At 39.2% G+C, this 18,655-nt stretch overlaps 1 protein-coding gene across 1 annotated transcript; it reads right to left on the bottom strand.

The window, feature by feature from the left end:
* Positions 1-414: 414 nt before the first annotated feature.
* cplx2a (complexin 2a) lies at positions 415-18,205 on the bottom strand. Its single transcript, XM_082536647.1, has 4 exons — positions 17,976-18,205; positions 16,545-16,628; positions 3,308-3,486; positions 415-2,067 (listed from the first exon to the last, which is right to left on the bottom strand). Exons 2-4 carry the CDS (start codon positions 16,573-16,575, stop codon positions 1,876-1,878), a joined length of 402 nt encoding a protein of 133 aa, XP_082392773.1. The 5' UTR covers positions 16,576-16,628; positions 17,976-18,205; the 3' UTR covers positions 415-1,875.
* Between the last annotated feature and the right edge of the window lie 450 nt (positions 18,206-18,655).

Below are 18,655 nucleotides of genomic sequence, written 5' to 3'. Positions count from 1 at the left end.
TTCATTGGAGGGAAAAATTACAGTTTTATGCATCATTTGTTTCAGTACAAGGTTATTAGAGTTAACTGGACTAAACTAAAACGATTTTAGTTAATCGTGATAAAAAATAAAATGAGACTGATTCAGTAAAAGGGCTAGATGTTACAATCCCTGATAATTGTGGAATGGAAATGGAATTTTATTATTACAAAAGTAACAAATGAAATAAAATTCAGGAAGGAAGGTCTTTAGTTTTTGTTAATTTGGTGAAATTCAACATGGCAAACACAAACACATATTTATATTCTATTATTGTACCGTGCAGAACGTCTTAATTGTTCCAATCTAACAAATACTGCATGTATACTGAGACTGTAAAGTGCAACTTACATCATGATTTAAATATGGAATATCACAAATAAGACAGCGACACACTTTTATGTGTGAACAAGGTTTTAAGTTTTTATTGAATCTCAGGCAGAAACATACATGATAAACCTTTATTGCTCATGGCAACCTCATTGGACCATCATCACATCTAAGCCAACAATAAGAAACTGAATCAAGCATCACTTTAAATCGTCTTTGAAAACACACCAGCTTTTTTCTGTGTAGCTAAATTAGAAGGCAAACTGCAGTATTCACTGTGTGTCTGTGCGTATCGAGGGAAGGCGGTCTTTTTCTCACAAATCATTGTATAATGCGAAACCTGGTCTTATAATTCACTCTCGGCTCAACGCTGCTTATTCAAAAACACATTTTTTTTTATTCACACTGTTTTGTTATTATTCTTTCCCTTTTAAGTGATCCTGATGGTAATAGTATATATACTGTAAATTCTGGTTTTATGGCTGAAAGCTTAAGGTTTTTGGCTATTATATGAACAGCCAAGCAGTCATTCTTCATCAAAACAATAAAATAAAAAAATAAAAACCCTGCAAACATGTAAATTAAACTTCCTGAAAGCATACATATTTATTTATATATATATATTTCTTTTTATTACTAATAATATTAACGGCTATATAGACATGAAAACACAGTCAAACTCAGGTGTTATTGCCATATTATTTTTTGCATGATAACAAAGAGGATAAAAGGAGACCGAGATGATGGGAGCACATATTCACACGACTAACTCTTACAGACAAATGGCATGCAGGACGTGAAGAGACACAGAATGTGAGAATGGAAACATTTTAAACACTATACTACATGAAGGGCATTGTGGGAGTGTGTGGGGAAAGTAGACGACAGGTTTTACAGAGATTTTAACATTGTGTGCAAAAGGTTTCACATTAATTTTAGACAAGGCTGAACATAAAACGAGCTTTAGGAGCACACAAGAGTAGTCTTTAGTTCCTTTTTAAAATATGGCTTATCAAGTTATTACTTTTTTTCTTTTAAAGACAGACATACAGAATAATATTTTTAATATATAATATTTTTGATTGTTTTTTTGCCCACATGGAGGGTTGTTATGCACTGCCTTATTTATGTACAAACTGAATGAATATGGTGTACAAGGGTATTATTTTCCAGTGGTGCAAGAAAGCTTTTGCATCCCTTGCAGGGGACAGAAAAGGGAGTTTAAAACTTCTCAGACTAGAAGGATAAATCGTCTAAGATTTGTCTTTGCCCTCTGCTTGCTGTTAGCTTTCTAACATAACTAACGTTCACATGGCCGGTAAGCCAGCCTAGCTTAGTCCAATGGCTGCAGTTCACACTGTTGGTGCATTTCTTCATCACAAAACCTTGACTTGCCAAACAACATAACACCTTGCCAAAATGTAACTTCATGTTATTTGTTTAGATGTGTTTGAAAAATGAGAAAAACTAAATTAAAGTAACTGTAGCCTGTGAACTAAGCTAGATAGTGTTAGCTAGCTACCTAGCTTACTTCTTGAGCATGTCTTGCAGTGGGCCTGGCAGGTATTTCATCACTGTGTCCATGATGCTTTCTTCCTCCTCCTCATCACCACAGCCAGCTGGCACAGCCTTCTTAGGTCTAGTCAAGCTGCCCGCTGCAGACTCTTCTTGGGCAGCTGCTGCCTCAGCCTCGGCCTCTTCACGCTTTTTCAAGCCATACTAGAGTTGAAACAGAAACACAAGTTTGCTGATAAGAGCTCAGACAAAAAATACATTGCAAATTTGTATTTGACAAAAGCACACAAAGAAAAAAAAAGCATCCATTTAAAAAAAAAACATGTTTCAATCAAAACATCATGGAAAAAGAAGTATTATTGCGCTGTCAGCCAGCTTTTTAAAGAGTGAGTGCTTCTTGTGAATCACATTTTTATAGACGCCTACACACTACATTTGTAAGATGCCATTTCTGGTTGACAAATGTCAGTCAAGTAATTTGGTAATCATAAAATAAAGCAGCTATGCATGTGACACTGCTAGCTTTGCCATGCTCCAGCAAGGACATGGACATAGTGTGGGCATTTTTCACACAATCTGGCACAAAGGAATGAAGCTGTGGAGGAAACTGACAGTATCCTTTTGGTGACAAGCACTTTAGGAGCTGTTCCTCACTCTTTGTTTTCCTCCGGGAGAACTTAAGAAGTATAGACGAGGTGACGAACCAAGGGAGGAGTGCTGCTTTTCAACCCGCTGATTCACAGTGGGCTATTCCCTTCAGACCTGTCCCACCCACAGACTGCCTGCCTTTCACACTGCAGTGAAGTGGTTACACTGCAGCCACTGCAGTTTCAGCGTCTCTACAGCCCTGACTAGTTTGTATAAAAGAAATACAGTGTGTAATCATGGAACAAAGACAAACGTCCAAATAATGGCCTAATAATGTATATGTAGCTTCAATTGTATCCTGGCTACCATTACTGTTTCTAAATCAATCTAATCTCATCTCATTTTTCAACAGCTTTTTACTTCTCTACAGCTCCTTCCTGATCTACTGATCTATTTCATGGGTACGAGAGCTTTAAAAATAGCACAAAGCAAGCACAACAATGTCACGGTAGTCTATTTTAAACAAGTTTTTTATATATATATAAATAAACAGTTGTGCTGTCAAGCCACCAAGATGAGAAGCCTTTAGAAGGTACGTGAAAAACAAAAGAGAGAATGGCTTCTAAAAATCCAAGTTTTTTGCCCATATGCATCTCTCGCGCAGTAAGCAGTGCTCATTGTATGACATTATTTAATTCTACATTAATTGTTTCTTTATTGTCTTTGTTTTGGTGGTTGTTTTCCTTACAAGACTGACTGACTTACTATAGTTCTGTTTGTTGGGTTGAAAACTGTAAATTTTACTTTATGACTACCTTAGCTAGCCACAGAGCAAAATCCATTTTTTTCATTATACCTTATCTCTGATGCCTTGTCTCATCGATTCCCTCTCAGCCTCCATCTTGGCATATTTGTCCTTCCTCTCCTCCTCCTGCTGCCTCAGTGCCTCCTGTCTCTCCTCCTCTTTTTTCGCTGCATCAGGGTCCTCTTCCTTTTCCTCCCCACCAAGCATTTTGCCAACATCAGGAGGGCCTCCTGAGAGACACGAAACAAAAAAGAAACACATTAGACACAACAACTGCTCCAGCAGGCTTTCAAGATTGAGCTGTCAAATTAGTTTGCGAGACACGAGATGACAAGCAGATAAACTGACTGAATGAAATAGAGGCAGATGTATTTCACAAACACAGGTACAACCTTCAGCATTTCACCTTAGAGCTATTATTATCTGCCAGTATCCAATGCTATTTGACATCAAATGCAAAAACATTTCCGTTTTTGGTCTTTTGTTGGCCCTTTTCACTCACTATTTGATTTTCTTAAACAGATACTGTCTGAGCAGTTATTAATGGCACCTCTAATATGTTTACAAGCTGATTTCAAAGATTGTTTTAGCACAGCTCCTTTGCTGCCTGAGTTAGTTACAAGCATGGTTTAAATTAAAATGTGGTACTTCCAGCTACACCACAAAAGCAAGGGCTTACCTTTTCTCATGATTAGCTTTGGACACCACAGTTCTTCTTATTAATCTAGCATGCCATCCACTTTGTTGAATGCAAACACTGCATTACAAGGGCACCCAATAAAAACAAGTACTCTACTGTAGTGTCTTCAGTTACCCACAACTGACTGAAATTATTCCTGATGTCTTTACTATTTGTATTTTTTTTAGTCCTGCACAGTTGCCGTGGAGCACCCATAATTTCGCTTTATTGTCATTGCTCTTTGTTGGCTCTCTGATTCTTCTATTCTAATTCCAACCAGATACTGTTTCACAGTCCATTTGGGGAACATGTGTTTATAGTTGGTGCCCTCACATGTCGTGTCACAATAAAATAGAGGGAAATGGATGTCTGCATTGACCATGATGTTCACCCTCTGCTGGTAACACTTGGTTATTAATTCAGAACTCACAGTGTGGCCCATTTTGCTTGATTTTGGGAAATGAAACCAAAACATATCAGGCAAAGCCTATTTAAAAGACCAGTGCAGATGATCTGGTCCCAACAATCATCTGACTCATACAAAACTGAGACACATTTTGATGAAATGGACAGCAAAGTATACCAAAAAAGGCAGCAAAATAGAACCTTATGCTGGACCCTATTTAATATTGCTGGAAAGGCATTTGCAAGTTCCTTGTAGATGAGATCATTAAAAGCCTTTTAAAAATAAAAAAAAGCAAATATTGACGACTGGTGGCAATTAAAACATAGCTGAATTTGCCCTTTCCTTCTAAATTCCAGTCGTCCACAGAGCTCTGTGCTGAAAGCAATGGATTTTATATTATACATGCTTCCCTGAAGTCATGTTATCATAAAACACTGGATACATGTTCACTATTATGCAGATGATACCCAGCTGTTATTATCTAAAAAGGCAGAAAAATGAATACTTCACGTGAATGGATGTCTTAAAGACACAAAGGTCTGGATGACCTATAACCTTTCACTTCTAAAATAAAACAAAGCTGGGATTATTGTTTTTGCCCCTAAAAATCTTGAATTGAATGTAATAAACTTCTCCTGATATACAAAGTTTTAAAAAAAAAGTCAAACAACATAGAAACCTCATAGAATCACATTATTTAAACAGAGCATTTGGCTCCCACACAGCATGTTTGCTTGTGGTTCCTAGAGTTTTAAAAGTAAAACAGGAGTCTTAGGTTATCTGACCGCTCTCCTATGGAACCATCTCCCAGCTTGTATTTGGGAAACAGACACGCTCTCTACTCGTAAAAGCAGGATTACAATTTTTCTATTTTTCCTTTTGAAGAAGCACATAGTGAGGGCTACAGCAGGTGACGCTGACCTATCCCTTTGTTAATCTGCCTTATGCTGCTGGAAGATGACCCATGATGCACTGAAAATGACTTCCTTCAGCTAGTAAACGCCATGAAATGCAGTCTTTTCTCCCACAGTTTGTGTTTTGTCCTTGTGTCTCTATGCTCTCCTTTTTTTCCCTCTTCTCTTTCCCCTCATCCCATAACCTGTCCCTGATGAGTTTGGTTGTGCTGGGAATCTTCATGTTGAAAAGGAGTTCTTTTGTCCCACTGTTGCCGAGTGTTGCTGCCAGGTAAATGCCTGATGGTTGAGTCCTTACCTTGCAATATAAAGCACACTGAGTTAGTGCTATGTAAATATAACTGAACTGAATGGAATTCTGCATTAACTAAGTAGTTTAAATGTTAGTGACCCCAGTAATGGCTGCAGTCCTAATAAGTCTCAATGTGGAATTTGAGGAACATAGATGATATCAGATAGGCTATGGATCAAACAGTTTTTGCATAGCACACTGTTGATGTATACAGTTATTTGCCAGATGACACGGCAATACGCTGTTTCTGCAACAATCAGAAGCAAACAGGAAAAAAAGACGTACTCATGAGACTAACAGTATAATCAGTATGACACAGGATGAAAGAATGGTGACAGATTTCAGAGAGTACACAGTTCTGTATATTAATCTACAAGGCATAAGCCTTTGAATATGCTTTGCACAAATCTGCTTCCTGTGCCTGTCAGAGTTATACATCTAATAAAATAATACCTCCTGATTTCAGTACAGAAAATGTTGACTTCTGCAAACACGAACAATAGAAAACAGTAGAAACAGTCATCAAGCATCATGATATAAAAGATTAGGAGAAAAACCAGTGGTCTGAAGAATCTTGGCAAAGACGGGAGGAGATAAGTAGCGAAGAGGCGGAAAGAAGAACTGGAGAATAAGGAATCTAGGATATCAAGGCAGTCTACATCCGAACATTTTGACACAACAAGAAGGGAAGCAAGAAGAGTGTGATGAGAAGGAGAGAATCTGTCAAAAATAATCGTCCAATTTGTTGAAGTGTTCCAGTTAGTGGGATTATCCAACAGTTCATGTGAAGTTACAGTGTGACACAGAGAGAGGGAAAGTTGGAAAGGAAGCAATATGGAGAAAGTGCTCAATGAAGGAATAAGTTGTGTTAGAAAACAGTGAAGTAAACGAGAGAGTGAGCTTAGAACGAAGAGTGGGATTGAAAAGGTAAGAGGCGGGCAAGGACGTCGGACGAGAAAAATCAAGCAACCAAGGCACAAGACTGACTACTCCTTCAGTCTTCCCCTGGTGCTGTTAGTTTTTCTGATTCATCAGCATAATAAAAACAAACTGTAGCAAAATGTAGAGAGAGATAAAAGACATCTAAGGCAGAAGACGAGAAAAGATGAGTTGGCAATGGGCGAGCACAAGGGTGCTGAAGGACAGAAAACGAAAAACACATTTTTGTGTTGGGTAATTAACAAAACACAAATGACACCAGTTTTTCTGCTCACATCTCAAAATAAATTGCATCAAATATTCAAACAGAATTTAGCATAAAAAAAAGCAACCTGAGTAGTCACAAAACACAAGTTTTAAAGGATGCCTGTATTTCCATAAGCAAAAAAGGTTATCTGGGCTTTGTTAGAACAGACTAATAGTAAAACTGCGGGACAACACTCGTAACATTGAATCATTACAGCTTGTATGGAGAAGTAGGCTAATTTGCCCTCTTAGTTAACCCCCAAATTATAAATTTTTTTTTGCAAAAATTCTAATTGTAATAAAGGCCCTACAGCTCATTTGATCTATAACCTCAATAAAAATACATTTAAAAAGTCACATTTTTTATTTTAAGTCACATTTAATACAACAGATTATACACATTATAGCACATATAATTTACAACTTATAGTCCTAAAATGGAAATAGGGTACGATTTAGCACAGAACTACTTTAACTGACAAGATGCTAACTTAAGCGTATTGAGTGTCCTCATTTTCTTAGTCAGATCCACTTCTCACTCGTGATTTAACTAAACAGGATGGTGACGGTAAAAAAGCTCACAATAAGGCTTCAAAACAGGACCTCAGCTAAAGGGCCGTGGCTACACTTAAGTATGCTGAAAGATCGCCTAGAAGAACACAATATCAAAATCTAAAGCTCTCCAGACACAATGAGGAAGAGGGCGATTGAAAGACATCAGTCTTAGAAATGTTACAAGGCTATTTCTAAGGCTCTGGGGCTCCACAGCTTCTCAGAGACTTTATTACAAAGGAAGAAGACTTAAAACAACAGTAAGACTCTGACAGCTCAGGTTGCAAACACACACTGTGCCAGTGCTTGTGTAAAAAAGTACACTCAACGGAATAAGCTCCAACTCGTGCATGAAATGGAACACATTAATGTTCTAATGTTAAAAAAACATAAAAATAAAATCTATAACAGGGAGGAAAAGTTTTCTAACCCTGGAGCTACACCACCTACGGCTGGTTTCACCCGCTTATACTTTGCTAGGCTTGCAAAAATAAGGGATTGACAACTGGAGAACTAGTAATAGCTCTAGCCCAGGGGCTAGGAAAGAAGACTGTAATCTCAAGACAGTTTGAACAGGTGTTGTATGGGAAGTGTAGAGCAGCAAAGCTACAATTATTAACAAGCTCAGTGGTTCTCAGACCTTTTTCCCACTGCAGAGGCTGAAAAAGTTCATACTCCAAATTCCTTCAGTTCTATCATTCAATGAGAATAAAAACAATCCAAACTGAATTTCTTCTATTTCTTTTTCCATCAATACAAATTATGTTCATGCAAGTTAGTTTCACTCCATATCTGTGTTCCCTGCTTATCCACACCCAACCAGCAGTGAGTTTATTCTCAACCAAGATTTTAAGCATTGCAATAGCAGCACTTTTTTCAGCATTTAAAGCAATTTATCAACAGCATTAATGAGCCACTTGTATTAAACTGAAAAGGACAGAGAAAGTCAGAATCTCTTTATTAAAGAGAATAAATTCAGAGGGAAGGAAAGAAATACAAGGTAAAGTGAGGTATTAGCTGCATCAGCATTGGATGAGCAGCACATAGAAGCCAACACAGCAACATCTGGCAGAGCATGCTATACTTGCTCCTTTCAAGTCTGCATCTGTATCAGACAGTGAAAGAGAGGCAGGTTACAGCTAAAGTCCTTAGTTGTCAACATATATGGTCAAACATGAGGTTTTGCATGGTTATGCAATTTCTTTTTATATGTCTTTGAATGCAAGTGATAAATGTGCACACATGTTCACACGATGATAAACATTGTATTGCTTTCATATGTGCTGAGAAAAGGTGCCATTTAAATGTTAAATGGACTAGCAGTTATAGATATATAGTACTTTTATCTAACATTCACACACACACTCAAATGGATGCATTGGTGGTAACTCGAGGTTCCGTATCTTTCCCAAGGATGCTTCACCACATAGATTGGAGGAACTAGGGATCAACCGACCTTCCAATTAGTAGAGAACCTGCTGTATTAAGTTAAAAAATTTTGAATGTTACCAGCCCAGACAATGATTACTAATAAACACCACTATTCTTTGACCACTGGTTTAGTCAGGAAAAAGGCACTGCACTATGCGAAACTATGGAAACTGAAATAAATGTTTACATGAATCGATACTGTCAGTGTCAGAAAATCCCAGATAAACATGGACTTCAAGATCAGCTTATGGCCCAGATCTGGAATATTTCCAGCAGAAGCTGTGTAAACAATGCCGCTGAATCCCGTCAGTAATGCAATGACTCACAACTAGCTGAGCCTCACTGTCAAATAATTCCCTAGGAAAACACGGTGAAAAGGGCCCTCAGCTCTTATTTTAACAACACTAAATCAAACCAAAATAAACTTGGTCTGGTTTCACAAAATCCTATTTGTGCATTCAGATCATATTTGTTCAAATAGAATAAAGGACGATAGCTTTAAAACTGAACAATGAGTCTGGCTGTTGTTTTGTAAGCCATTTGCCACAGATACATTAACGCCCTTTTAAACCAAAGTAAATTTATTTAGCTTGCTCTTATCACAAAGCTGTGGTGAGCTATGTTTTTCAATTAAAATCAGTAATATCAGCCACTTTATCCATAACAGACATAGACATGCCCTGCTGTGCCACTGGATATTGTAGATAATCTTGCTACTGACCACATCGAAAATACAATTCCAAGATAATCCAAGTACAACATTTTAAGTCATTTCCTGTATCACCTCTCTTTTTAATTAATATACTATGATTTCTTTCCTCCATGTTTGGGCATTTCCTGCTTAATAAGAAGTGTCATTTCTTTAATCCCTTCCTTCTGAAAGTTCTTCAGTAAATCTTTGTTAAATCCAAAGTCTTGAGGGAAAGTGGCAAAGAAGACTAACCTTAGCTAACTCTCACAGAGTTTCAACTTTTGACAGAATCAGATAAACAGTACTTATCTCTCTTTTCCCACTCAAAGTTCTCGGGCAAATCCCCTCTAAGCCCAGTGTGTGGCGAGAAAGTTCACAAGTGTGCTGTAAAGATTTCCAGCAAGTTTGGCCTTTGGGATATAAGTCATTGTCTCAATAACAGCTTTGTGAGACGGTGGAGGAGATGGTGGGGAGCATGTTAACTGTGATTTTGATTTTTTTTTTTTTTGCCTACTAATTGGTAGCAGCTTTAATGCCAGCTTATATTCCTCTCCCAAAAGTGTCCCAAGGAAGCATCTCCACCCCATTACACCAACAGCAGCCTGACCGTTGCAGCTAAAGTGAAGATGGGGTGAGCAATCTTCAATTTTCTAATTTTGGTTAGCCCATGCAAACTCTACTCTCAGTTTCCTGTTTTTAGATGTCAGGACTGGCAGCCGGTGTCGTCTTGTTCACTGTTCAACATGTGTGTTCTCCTGCATTCCTTCGTTTTAAGGTGGTTATTTGAGTTACTGTTGCCCTCCCATCAGTTTAAAGCAGTCTAACATCTCCTCTACCACTCACTGGATATTGTCTTCTTTTTCAGACCATTGTCTGTAAATCAGAGATGGTTGTGCTGGAAAATCCCAGCAGATCAGCAGTTTCTGAAATACACAGACTTTCATTATCGTTCTGTCAGTCTTCTTTTTATTCTGGTGCTTGATTTCAACTTTGGCAGGTCGTCTTGAAAATTTCCACAAGCCTGAACGTACTGAATTGCTGCCATGTGATTGGCTGATTAGATAGCTGCGTTAACAAGCAGTTGAGCTTATGAGCTGTCTTCTAAGCAAGACTTGAGATTCGTTCTGAAGGTACATGGCCATTTCAGCACAGGAAAAATGGTATTAGTAATAAAAATGCTGCAGCAGCATGTAACAATCGTCAGGCTATGAATTCGAAAAGTGATACTTTCTGTGAATTTGCCTTTCTCAGAACCCCTCCCCCGTCTCTCTCTTTCACTAATCATGCCTTATACGGTGGAATAATTTAGTTGTTGAATCTGGATGTACCAAACAGACATGCAGTCACGCACACCTTGCACTCTAGCAAAAGCTCAAGGTCACTTTTGCAAATGATTTGATTTCTTGGAGTTAACACAAGAAGAAAATGGGAAAATTATGTGTGGGTGCCAGCTGTAGACCTCCACACCAATCAAGTAATGACGGCCTCACTCCCTTTGCCAATCATATTAGAAGCTTGCTAAATGTGATTATCTCTACTTTGAGGCGATGGGGTGAGCAAGCAAAATCTCAAGGTGTCTCTTCTGTTCATTCCACCTCAAATAACACAGTTTTGTCAGACTTAACTAATGAAAATGTCTTATGATCGCATTTATGTGTTAGAGTAAATAACTAAATATTATTACAGCAGAGAAACGATGGGGTTTCATATTTTTACCAGGAAAAACTAGCATGTTCCCATTTTGTTTACAATATGTAGAACACTAATTTGCTGAAGCGGTAAATTCTATGTAGTTTTTAGCCAACAGTTAGCAGTCTGTGTGTAAGCGTGTTTGATCATGGTAAAATGTGGTCTTGGAGTCTTTTACTGCAGCAGGAACTACCAGATATGTGGTGAAGAAATTATTACTGGGTGCTCATGGGTCAGACGATGGTATCTAGCCTTAATGGTTTCCAGACAACAGCAGAAATGAGCGATTCAGCTATGCTGGCATACTGATCTTTTAATTTAATGATGAAGGAACTGTGTGTATTTAATTATGAGACATTATTCATGTTATGGTCTCAGGTCTTTGACCAAGCATTTCAAGTTTGGGACTGAGTCTGATTTCTTAGCTCCAGCTTTTGGTTATAGTTTGATTTTCATTGTTTTCATTAGTCTATGGCCTTCTGGTTTTTCCATATAATTGTCATGCCTCAGTGTTTAGTTTCTTTGTTCTTGAAATCTTTTTTATTTGGTTTTATTTTTCAGTCTTACCTTGTTTATCCCCCCTGAGTTCTCTATGGGTTATTGTAAAAATTTTCACCACTATTGGCGATTTCCTGTTTGGTTACCTCCTGTGTTACTTTGAAAGTCATATGTTCCTTGCGCTTTTATTTATTTATTTTTTAACCTCCCCTTGCCTCTTTTCCCATTTTGAGTATATAGGCCCAGACTGTTCTTTTCTCCTTCGTGAGAGCATCTGTTTAACCTCCTCTGTGTTTCTAGTCAGTCTTACATTATGTTTTACCACCTGTTCATGGACTTTTGCCATTCATGGACTTTGATCTTCACCCAAACAAAGGTCAGCTTTCTGTTCATTGGTTTCACATGCAAGTCTCCATATCATTCACAACATCTGACAAATAAAACAAAATACTCAATATTAAGCATGCACTCTATTTAATTTCTAATTCCTGCCTTTTATTCTTTGGGTGTCATATTGATGATTATATCAATATGATTAAATCAATATCAATAATTATTCCACTGTGCCGATTCAATTAGCTGTCTACTGTCCTACTGCAAAGTCCCCCTAAACAGATCTTTAAAGCTGGCCTTCAGGTGTACTTGAACTTCACACCTGTAAAGTTTCATGACTGTGTTTTGCACATTTGGTGCCACCAACAGACAAACACATAAACTCTAGTGTACACGCATTGCAAACTTCTGTGTAAAGACAATCTTCTTGGCACATCTAACCTTCCCATAGCTGAAGAAATTGTTGAACAAATGGAAAAAATATAAAACTTGCGTTAACATGCGTTAAATGAGTAATTAAATGTGACTATTGACTAGACGATTGCACTTCTGACTTTTCTGCAGATGCAGCAGTCATGGTGTCACTGCTGTTGCCTGAGGCCTTCAGAGTTTGATTGAGCTCCAGACCTTGGGACTAAATGACTAGCGCATTTAACAGCTTCCCATTCTGTCAAACTAACTTCAACTTTTAGTTAGGAGTCAGGAGGTGCCAAGTCAGCACCCAAGCATTCAGAAGTCGAAGCAATCACTTAACAAGGAGACAAAAGTGGATCTGGAATTTTAAGATGCATTACTCTGTACCATAGCTCAGAACTAGCAACAGATCTTCACGGATGAATCATAATAATAAAATCTAATCTAACTGCATAATTTTTTGTTTCCATAATGGAGATTTTTAGGATGCTGTGGGCTTTTAAACTGTAGTCCAAGAAGCTCAAGGTACTGTATAATTTAATTTAATTTAATAATTTTTTAAAATGAGATAAACATGCCTAAACATACCTGTTCAAGTGGTTGTAAGCACCCCTCATCTGTATGTGCCCATCCGTGCATGCCATTTTACTCTGAGAAGTTCCTTAAGTTGGATTAAAATACTTGTTTCATCTCATTACATCTTGTTCTTTTCTTTGCATTTCTTTTGCTTCTCAGTAAGACGGAAATTTATAAAAACAAAAGAAGTTTCATTGTATTTTAAAATGTCTGCATCACCAAGCAGGTGCCTACAAATTTTTCAGTTACACTGTTTGTATATCCCATCTAGGAGCTTTCTGCAGCTTGCACACAGCAACAGTATAAAAATACGTTGGTAGGTTTTCATTTTTTTTTTTTTAGTTGTTGTGTGAGGAAAAATAATATGTCTGGGAGTCGCGTGACCAGCGGTGTCGATTGTGGCAAATGCAGCAAACTACCCAGCACTCTTCAAGCTTTGGATCTTAGTCCTGCTGAATCATCACAGTTAAACATCGCTCTGTTTTCTTTCAAGTATCTGTAACTAAAGAAGCCTTGGAGGATTACTTAATGCACTGGCAGCATCCTCTGTCACACAGACTCTCATCCGCACATCGCCAAACATACTCAGCAAAACACTCAGTGGCAGGATAGCAAATCCAAAAACAGGTAAAAAAAAATCATCACTGGATGGAAACGAATGCTGTAGAAATGAAGAAATGCTGCTTGATTTATTCTGTTTTCTGTCTCTCAGCAAGCTACCTTTCTGCAGATTGTTTAAATTGTCTCATTAAGGTTGTCTGAATATTGACTTAAGGAGAAAAGAAATAGTCACAGGAATAAATGGAGGTCATATAAATGTTTCTGTCAGGAGTTTTTCAGTGTATACATGCTAGTGTGGATTTTAGAGGTCAACACTAACAAGGTCAACACTCCCGAGCCAGCTTTTCCAGCTCTTCTGAGGGAACACCAAAGCTTTTCCAAGCCAGAGCTTCTGGGTCTCCTTAAGGTTGCCCATGACTACACAACCTCTCGGAAACAACATTGTTGAGGAGTTCTAATCAGATCCCCAAGATACCTCAGCTAGATCCATTCTGGTAAATGGACTGGCTCTTATATAACACTGTTCTACTCAAAGCATTTTTAACTTCCAACATGGTGAATGGCCTGTATTTGTATCCTAAGGACCTCAAAGCGCTTTACACATCCAGTCATCCACACACTGGTGATGGCAAGCTTATAGCCACAGCCACCCTGGGGCGCACTGACAGAGGTGAGGCTGCCAGACACTGGCGCCACCGGGCCCTCTGACCACCACCAGTAGGCAACGGGTGAAGTGTCTTGCCCAAGGACACAACGACCGAGACTGTCCGAGCCGGGGCTCGAACCGACAACCTTCTGATTACAAGGCGAACTCCCAACTCTTGAGCCACGATCGCCCTTACTTGTAAGCATATTTCCCCAACAGCACCACAAGATGTTCCCTCTAGTCTAGTGCTATGGAGACCAGGCTTTTGTCGAAGTCTCCATTTTGACATCCAGGATATTTCTAGCCTGACAAGCTATGCCACATCCCATGCTAGGCAGGCTAGCCTAAATATGTGTTGGAGGTTTTACATTGACACCATTTCACATTACAGGTTGTGCATCCTGACCATTTAATAGGATATGTTTAAGCCTGTAAGTCATTGTTTGACAGCTCCACACATAGCAGGGGGGGCTGGGAGCAGTGTGTTGCTGCACAAGTTGACAATGTTGAAAAGGATGACAAAACTGAAATCAGGAACAGTGATATTTATGGCACGGTCAGCATTTTGATTGATACTTTCCCTGATATCTCATTAAGCACAGTGCTGCACAGATTAAATTTAGAACTGATGTTGGTGCTTGAGTCGGTACCTAAGTTACGCTCATGTCATAGAAATCCACCCAGTATTACTGAACATATTTCAGTCTCAATTAGACATCCACTGTAAGACATTGCTAATTAATAAAACATGTTATTCTGTTTCTTTTCTTTTTTTAATTTCATAGCTGTCACTGAAGCCTCGGGGAAATGTGAGAAGGGAAAGAGGGGTTTGACACATAACAAAGGTCACTGGTTGGAATGAAACCACAAGCACTGTATAGCTCAAACTGCTAAAGCACGGAGGAGACTCAATGATCCAACTTAATTAATTAAATAATATTTCACAAATATTGATTTACTGATTTTCAGGCTCTGAGCATCAGATTGATAGCTGAGCTCATTGATTAACTGGCTAACTGGCTTGCCTCCTTCATTAACCTTTCACCCCCCCTTAGGGAGCTTTAATGATGTTTTGCAGTGTCAATACTTTGTGGACATTTTCGTGGAAAGAGGTCACTGTGTCCAGACTGGAACTACAGCTTGTGTAACATACAAAGGCATTAACAGCAATGCATCCCAGAAGGAATAATTATTAAATATTAAATATGACACCCATCCTGATAATCGTCAAACTTTCTCTCTGCATCCTTACTCTCTCACCTTTCTCTCACATATACAACAAGGATCTGTTCACGCAGACAGGCCTTTGCATTCACTGTAATTTATCTTTTATAAGGTGCACACATCTATATAACACACTACCCCGCCCCTGCACTGGCAGTGTACACAGATAAACACCCACACTGTCAAATCTATTCCCAATGTCTGCAGGGGGAGTGCAGCCCAACCTATGCAGAGCAAAACTACATCCAGTGCAGTGCAGTTGATTTAAGAATTCACAGCACAGCTGCACAGCACAGGAGCTATGCAGAACAAGGCAGCGCTTGCATCCTTTGCATCCCAATGAGGAGTTGGGGCTATGCTTTAACTCCAGCTGTAACTGCCTAACATCTCTGTAACCTGGACAACAGCTCAACATCATGCACGACTGACCAGGTATGAGTGAAACCGCTGCATTGTAGCTACTGGTACCACTTTCCTGCCCTTCACCTTGAAGCTATAGCTGACGAGAAGGATGAATTACAGAGCTATAATGAGGATTAATTAGGGGGCAAATAATAGCTGAGATAATATTCTAAGGGATAATACCTGAAGGCTTTAAAGGACAAAAGTCAGCATTAATTCTTGGCAAAACCGCCCTTCTCTATCTCTCTTGCCTCAAAAGGTGCCACTGGTTGGACTTGAAAAGCCGAGTCTGCTTGGGTATTAAAACCATGTGAAAACCTCATGCATTAAAATCAACCTACAGTAAGGCTGCCTCCATCCTCAGAAGGTGACATTTTGGAGATACGCGGCTTTTTCACTTGACAGACGTATTATTGGTATATGACTAGATCTATCACTGCTGCTGCCGCCGTCCTATTTCATCTGCAGCGGTCCTTAACCTGGTTCCAGACTGATATGCTGGCCATAAAGACAAGGTTAAAACACTCAGCAGTTCTTGACAATAATGAAGCACTGGCCAACAGAATGCATTTATTGAAACAAGTTATGTTGCAGCCTTGGAGGTTTTAAACAGTTGGCATAAAACAAAGAGGAAATATGATGCTATAGAGAGTAGTTTGATGTTGGATGCAGTCCAGTGTCTCCATAACTATGAGGCCAGTACCAGTATACTGCTGCTACTGCCGCCAAGCATCCTGTTAAATCCTTTACGCTGCAGTGCTGTTAAATCAACCTCACGCCGGGCAGTCTACTCACCTCCCAGCGCAGCTTTCATTACAAAATTCATGATGAAGCAGTTCTGTGTTCTCCTCCTTCAGTGGTCGCGTTACAGGGACAGACCTGCAGCCAGGGAGACAGAATACACAAGCTGTGACTGTAGGAACACCACTGTTTCACTCCAGTGATTCTTACACAAGTTTGATGGGATGGGTTTGGGGTGGGGGTAGAAATGACGAGGCACAATGCGGACACAACACGATGTTCAGACGGAGATCCCTGTTTGGTAAAGGAGTCACTCTAAAGAGAATATCTTCATATTTAGTAGCTCTCTGGAATTTTATTTCCATTAGCTGCGCTAAAAATGTACAGAAACCATCTCAAAATGTGAATAAAACAGGGAATAGTTAAACTTCGAGCGGTTAAAACATCGTTACCCTTCAGGATAACACTGTGTCCTGAGTTTGGTTGAGGCACCTGTGCCCTCAATTTACAACTGCGCTCTGTCTTGCGCATTTTATGCTGACAGTGCTGGACTGCCTGCGATTTGTCTTCACGGAGATAACTCCCAGAAGCAAAGGGAAACAAACACGGGGTCAAAGATGAGCAAACCTAGGCACAATTTGTGTCACTGCATGGGTCTTAGAAAGATTGACCACACTGCTTTTAATATGCATTCTGCTGATTTCTTATAGTACGTCTGATTCTTTTGTGTGAGTATATTGGTAACTGTGGCGTTTTCCTGCATGTCTTATTCCTATAATAATCATTTACATTGGATTTGTAGGTATTCAGAACAAATCAGCAGTTCATTTAAAACTTTAAAAAGAAAAAAGCTATGATTCTCTACGCTGCTGCTAAGGGGCTCACAAGTGGATACTTTGTAGTAATTTCAAAAGATTATAATGTCCCAAAGACATTTCTACAGCATTCAAAGCCTGAGTTAAGTCCCTTTTTAGGACATAACAACCATGTAAAGTTCTGCAGCATTCGCACCATCCCACTGACATTGCAATACACACTATAGCAGAATTTTAAAAAAAATCCACTTGAGAACTTGCTGCACGGTTGCGGCATCGCTCTTTCGTCAGCGATTTTATGCTCAGATGCTCAAATCATTTCCTGGATTCCTTCCTCTTCATCGGTCTCCTTAGCTGCACCTTTTTTCCTTCCCCCCATATGAACCCTCGCAGTTAACACTGTATTATTATCTGCAGCATGTCGCCACAGTTCGTGCACAGAATGTACTATCTACTCTACAAGCTTAGAGCGATGCATCCCCTACTCTTTTCAGGGGACACAACTTACACACATGCCAGTGTTTTTGTTTCTTTGTTATTTTTTGTTGTTGTTTTTCAGTGGACGGAAGCATCGGCATCTTGTACCAAGTGCCCGGACCTATCACGCACCCTGTCCCGTACAGTGAAGCCACACGTCAACATCCCAGTGGTTGCTCGGGACATCCTTTACCTTGTTTTTGATCCTCGTCCAAGTCCCTTCTAAAAGCTTCGTCGCGGTGTTAAAATCTTCTCTCCTTCAAAGGGAAGGCGCAAAATACAAGCCGTGTGTCTTAAAGGCTGGCTTGTGTCTTTCTCCGTGTCTCACCGCTCACGCTCTCAGTTTGCGGACATGCCGGGCTGCAGCGGTGGAGGAGGAAAGACTATTCCTGCAGGACGAGGGAAGAACATGCAGAGGGAGAGGGAGGGGGCAGGAGGGATGCTCATGAATCTAATCCGGGCTAACTGGACGGTCTATCTAGTTTCCAAACTCCATTTCTTTTTCATTATAACAACGTTAAAAACTAACAGTAACAGTAAGTAACAAGAGCGCCTTAATTACCCGGTGCAACGTGCAAGAAGTAAGCTATAACAGCGTGGGTTCGTTACCTCAGATATTCTCACACCTCTTAACTGATTAGCTCTTGATTCGTTATTATTCACAATTCAAAATTCGTATTTTTATTATCTCTTTATAGAGAACGTAATCATAATGTAAATACTACGGCACAGGAAATGGTTAACATAAATAATTCATACATAGATAAATACAAACTGACCTCAATTGAAATGACCAGTGTTCACACACAAAAGAAACATGCTCCAGATTTGTTTGTTAGTATTTATGAATTCACATTATACAAAGTTCATTAT

The sequence above is a fragment of the Aulonocara stuartgranti genome (assembly GCF_965226115.1).
Source record: "Aulonocara stuartgranti genome assembly, chromosome: 6".
NCBI classification, from domain to species: Eukaryota; Metazoa; Chordata; class Actinopteri; order Cichliformes; family Cichlidae; genus Aulonocara; species Aulonocara stuartgranti.
The sequence above is the reverse complement of the archived record's forward strand: the minus strand, read 5'-3'. Positions and strand labels throughout refer to the sequence as shown.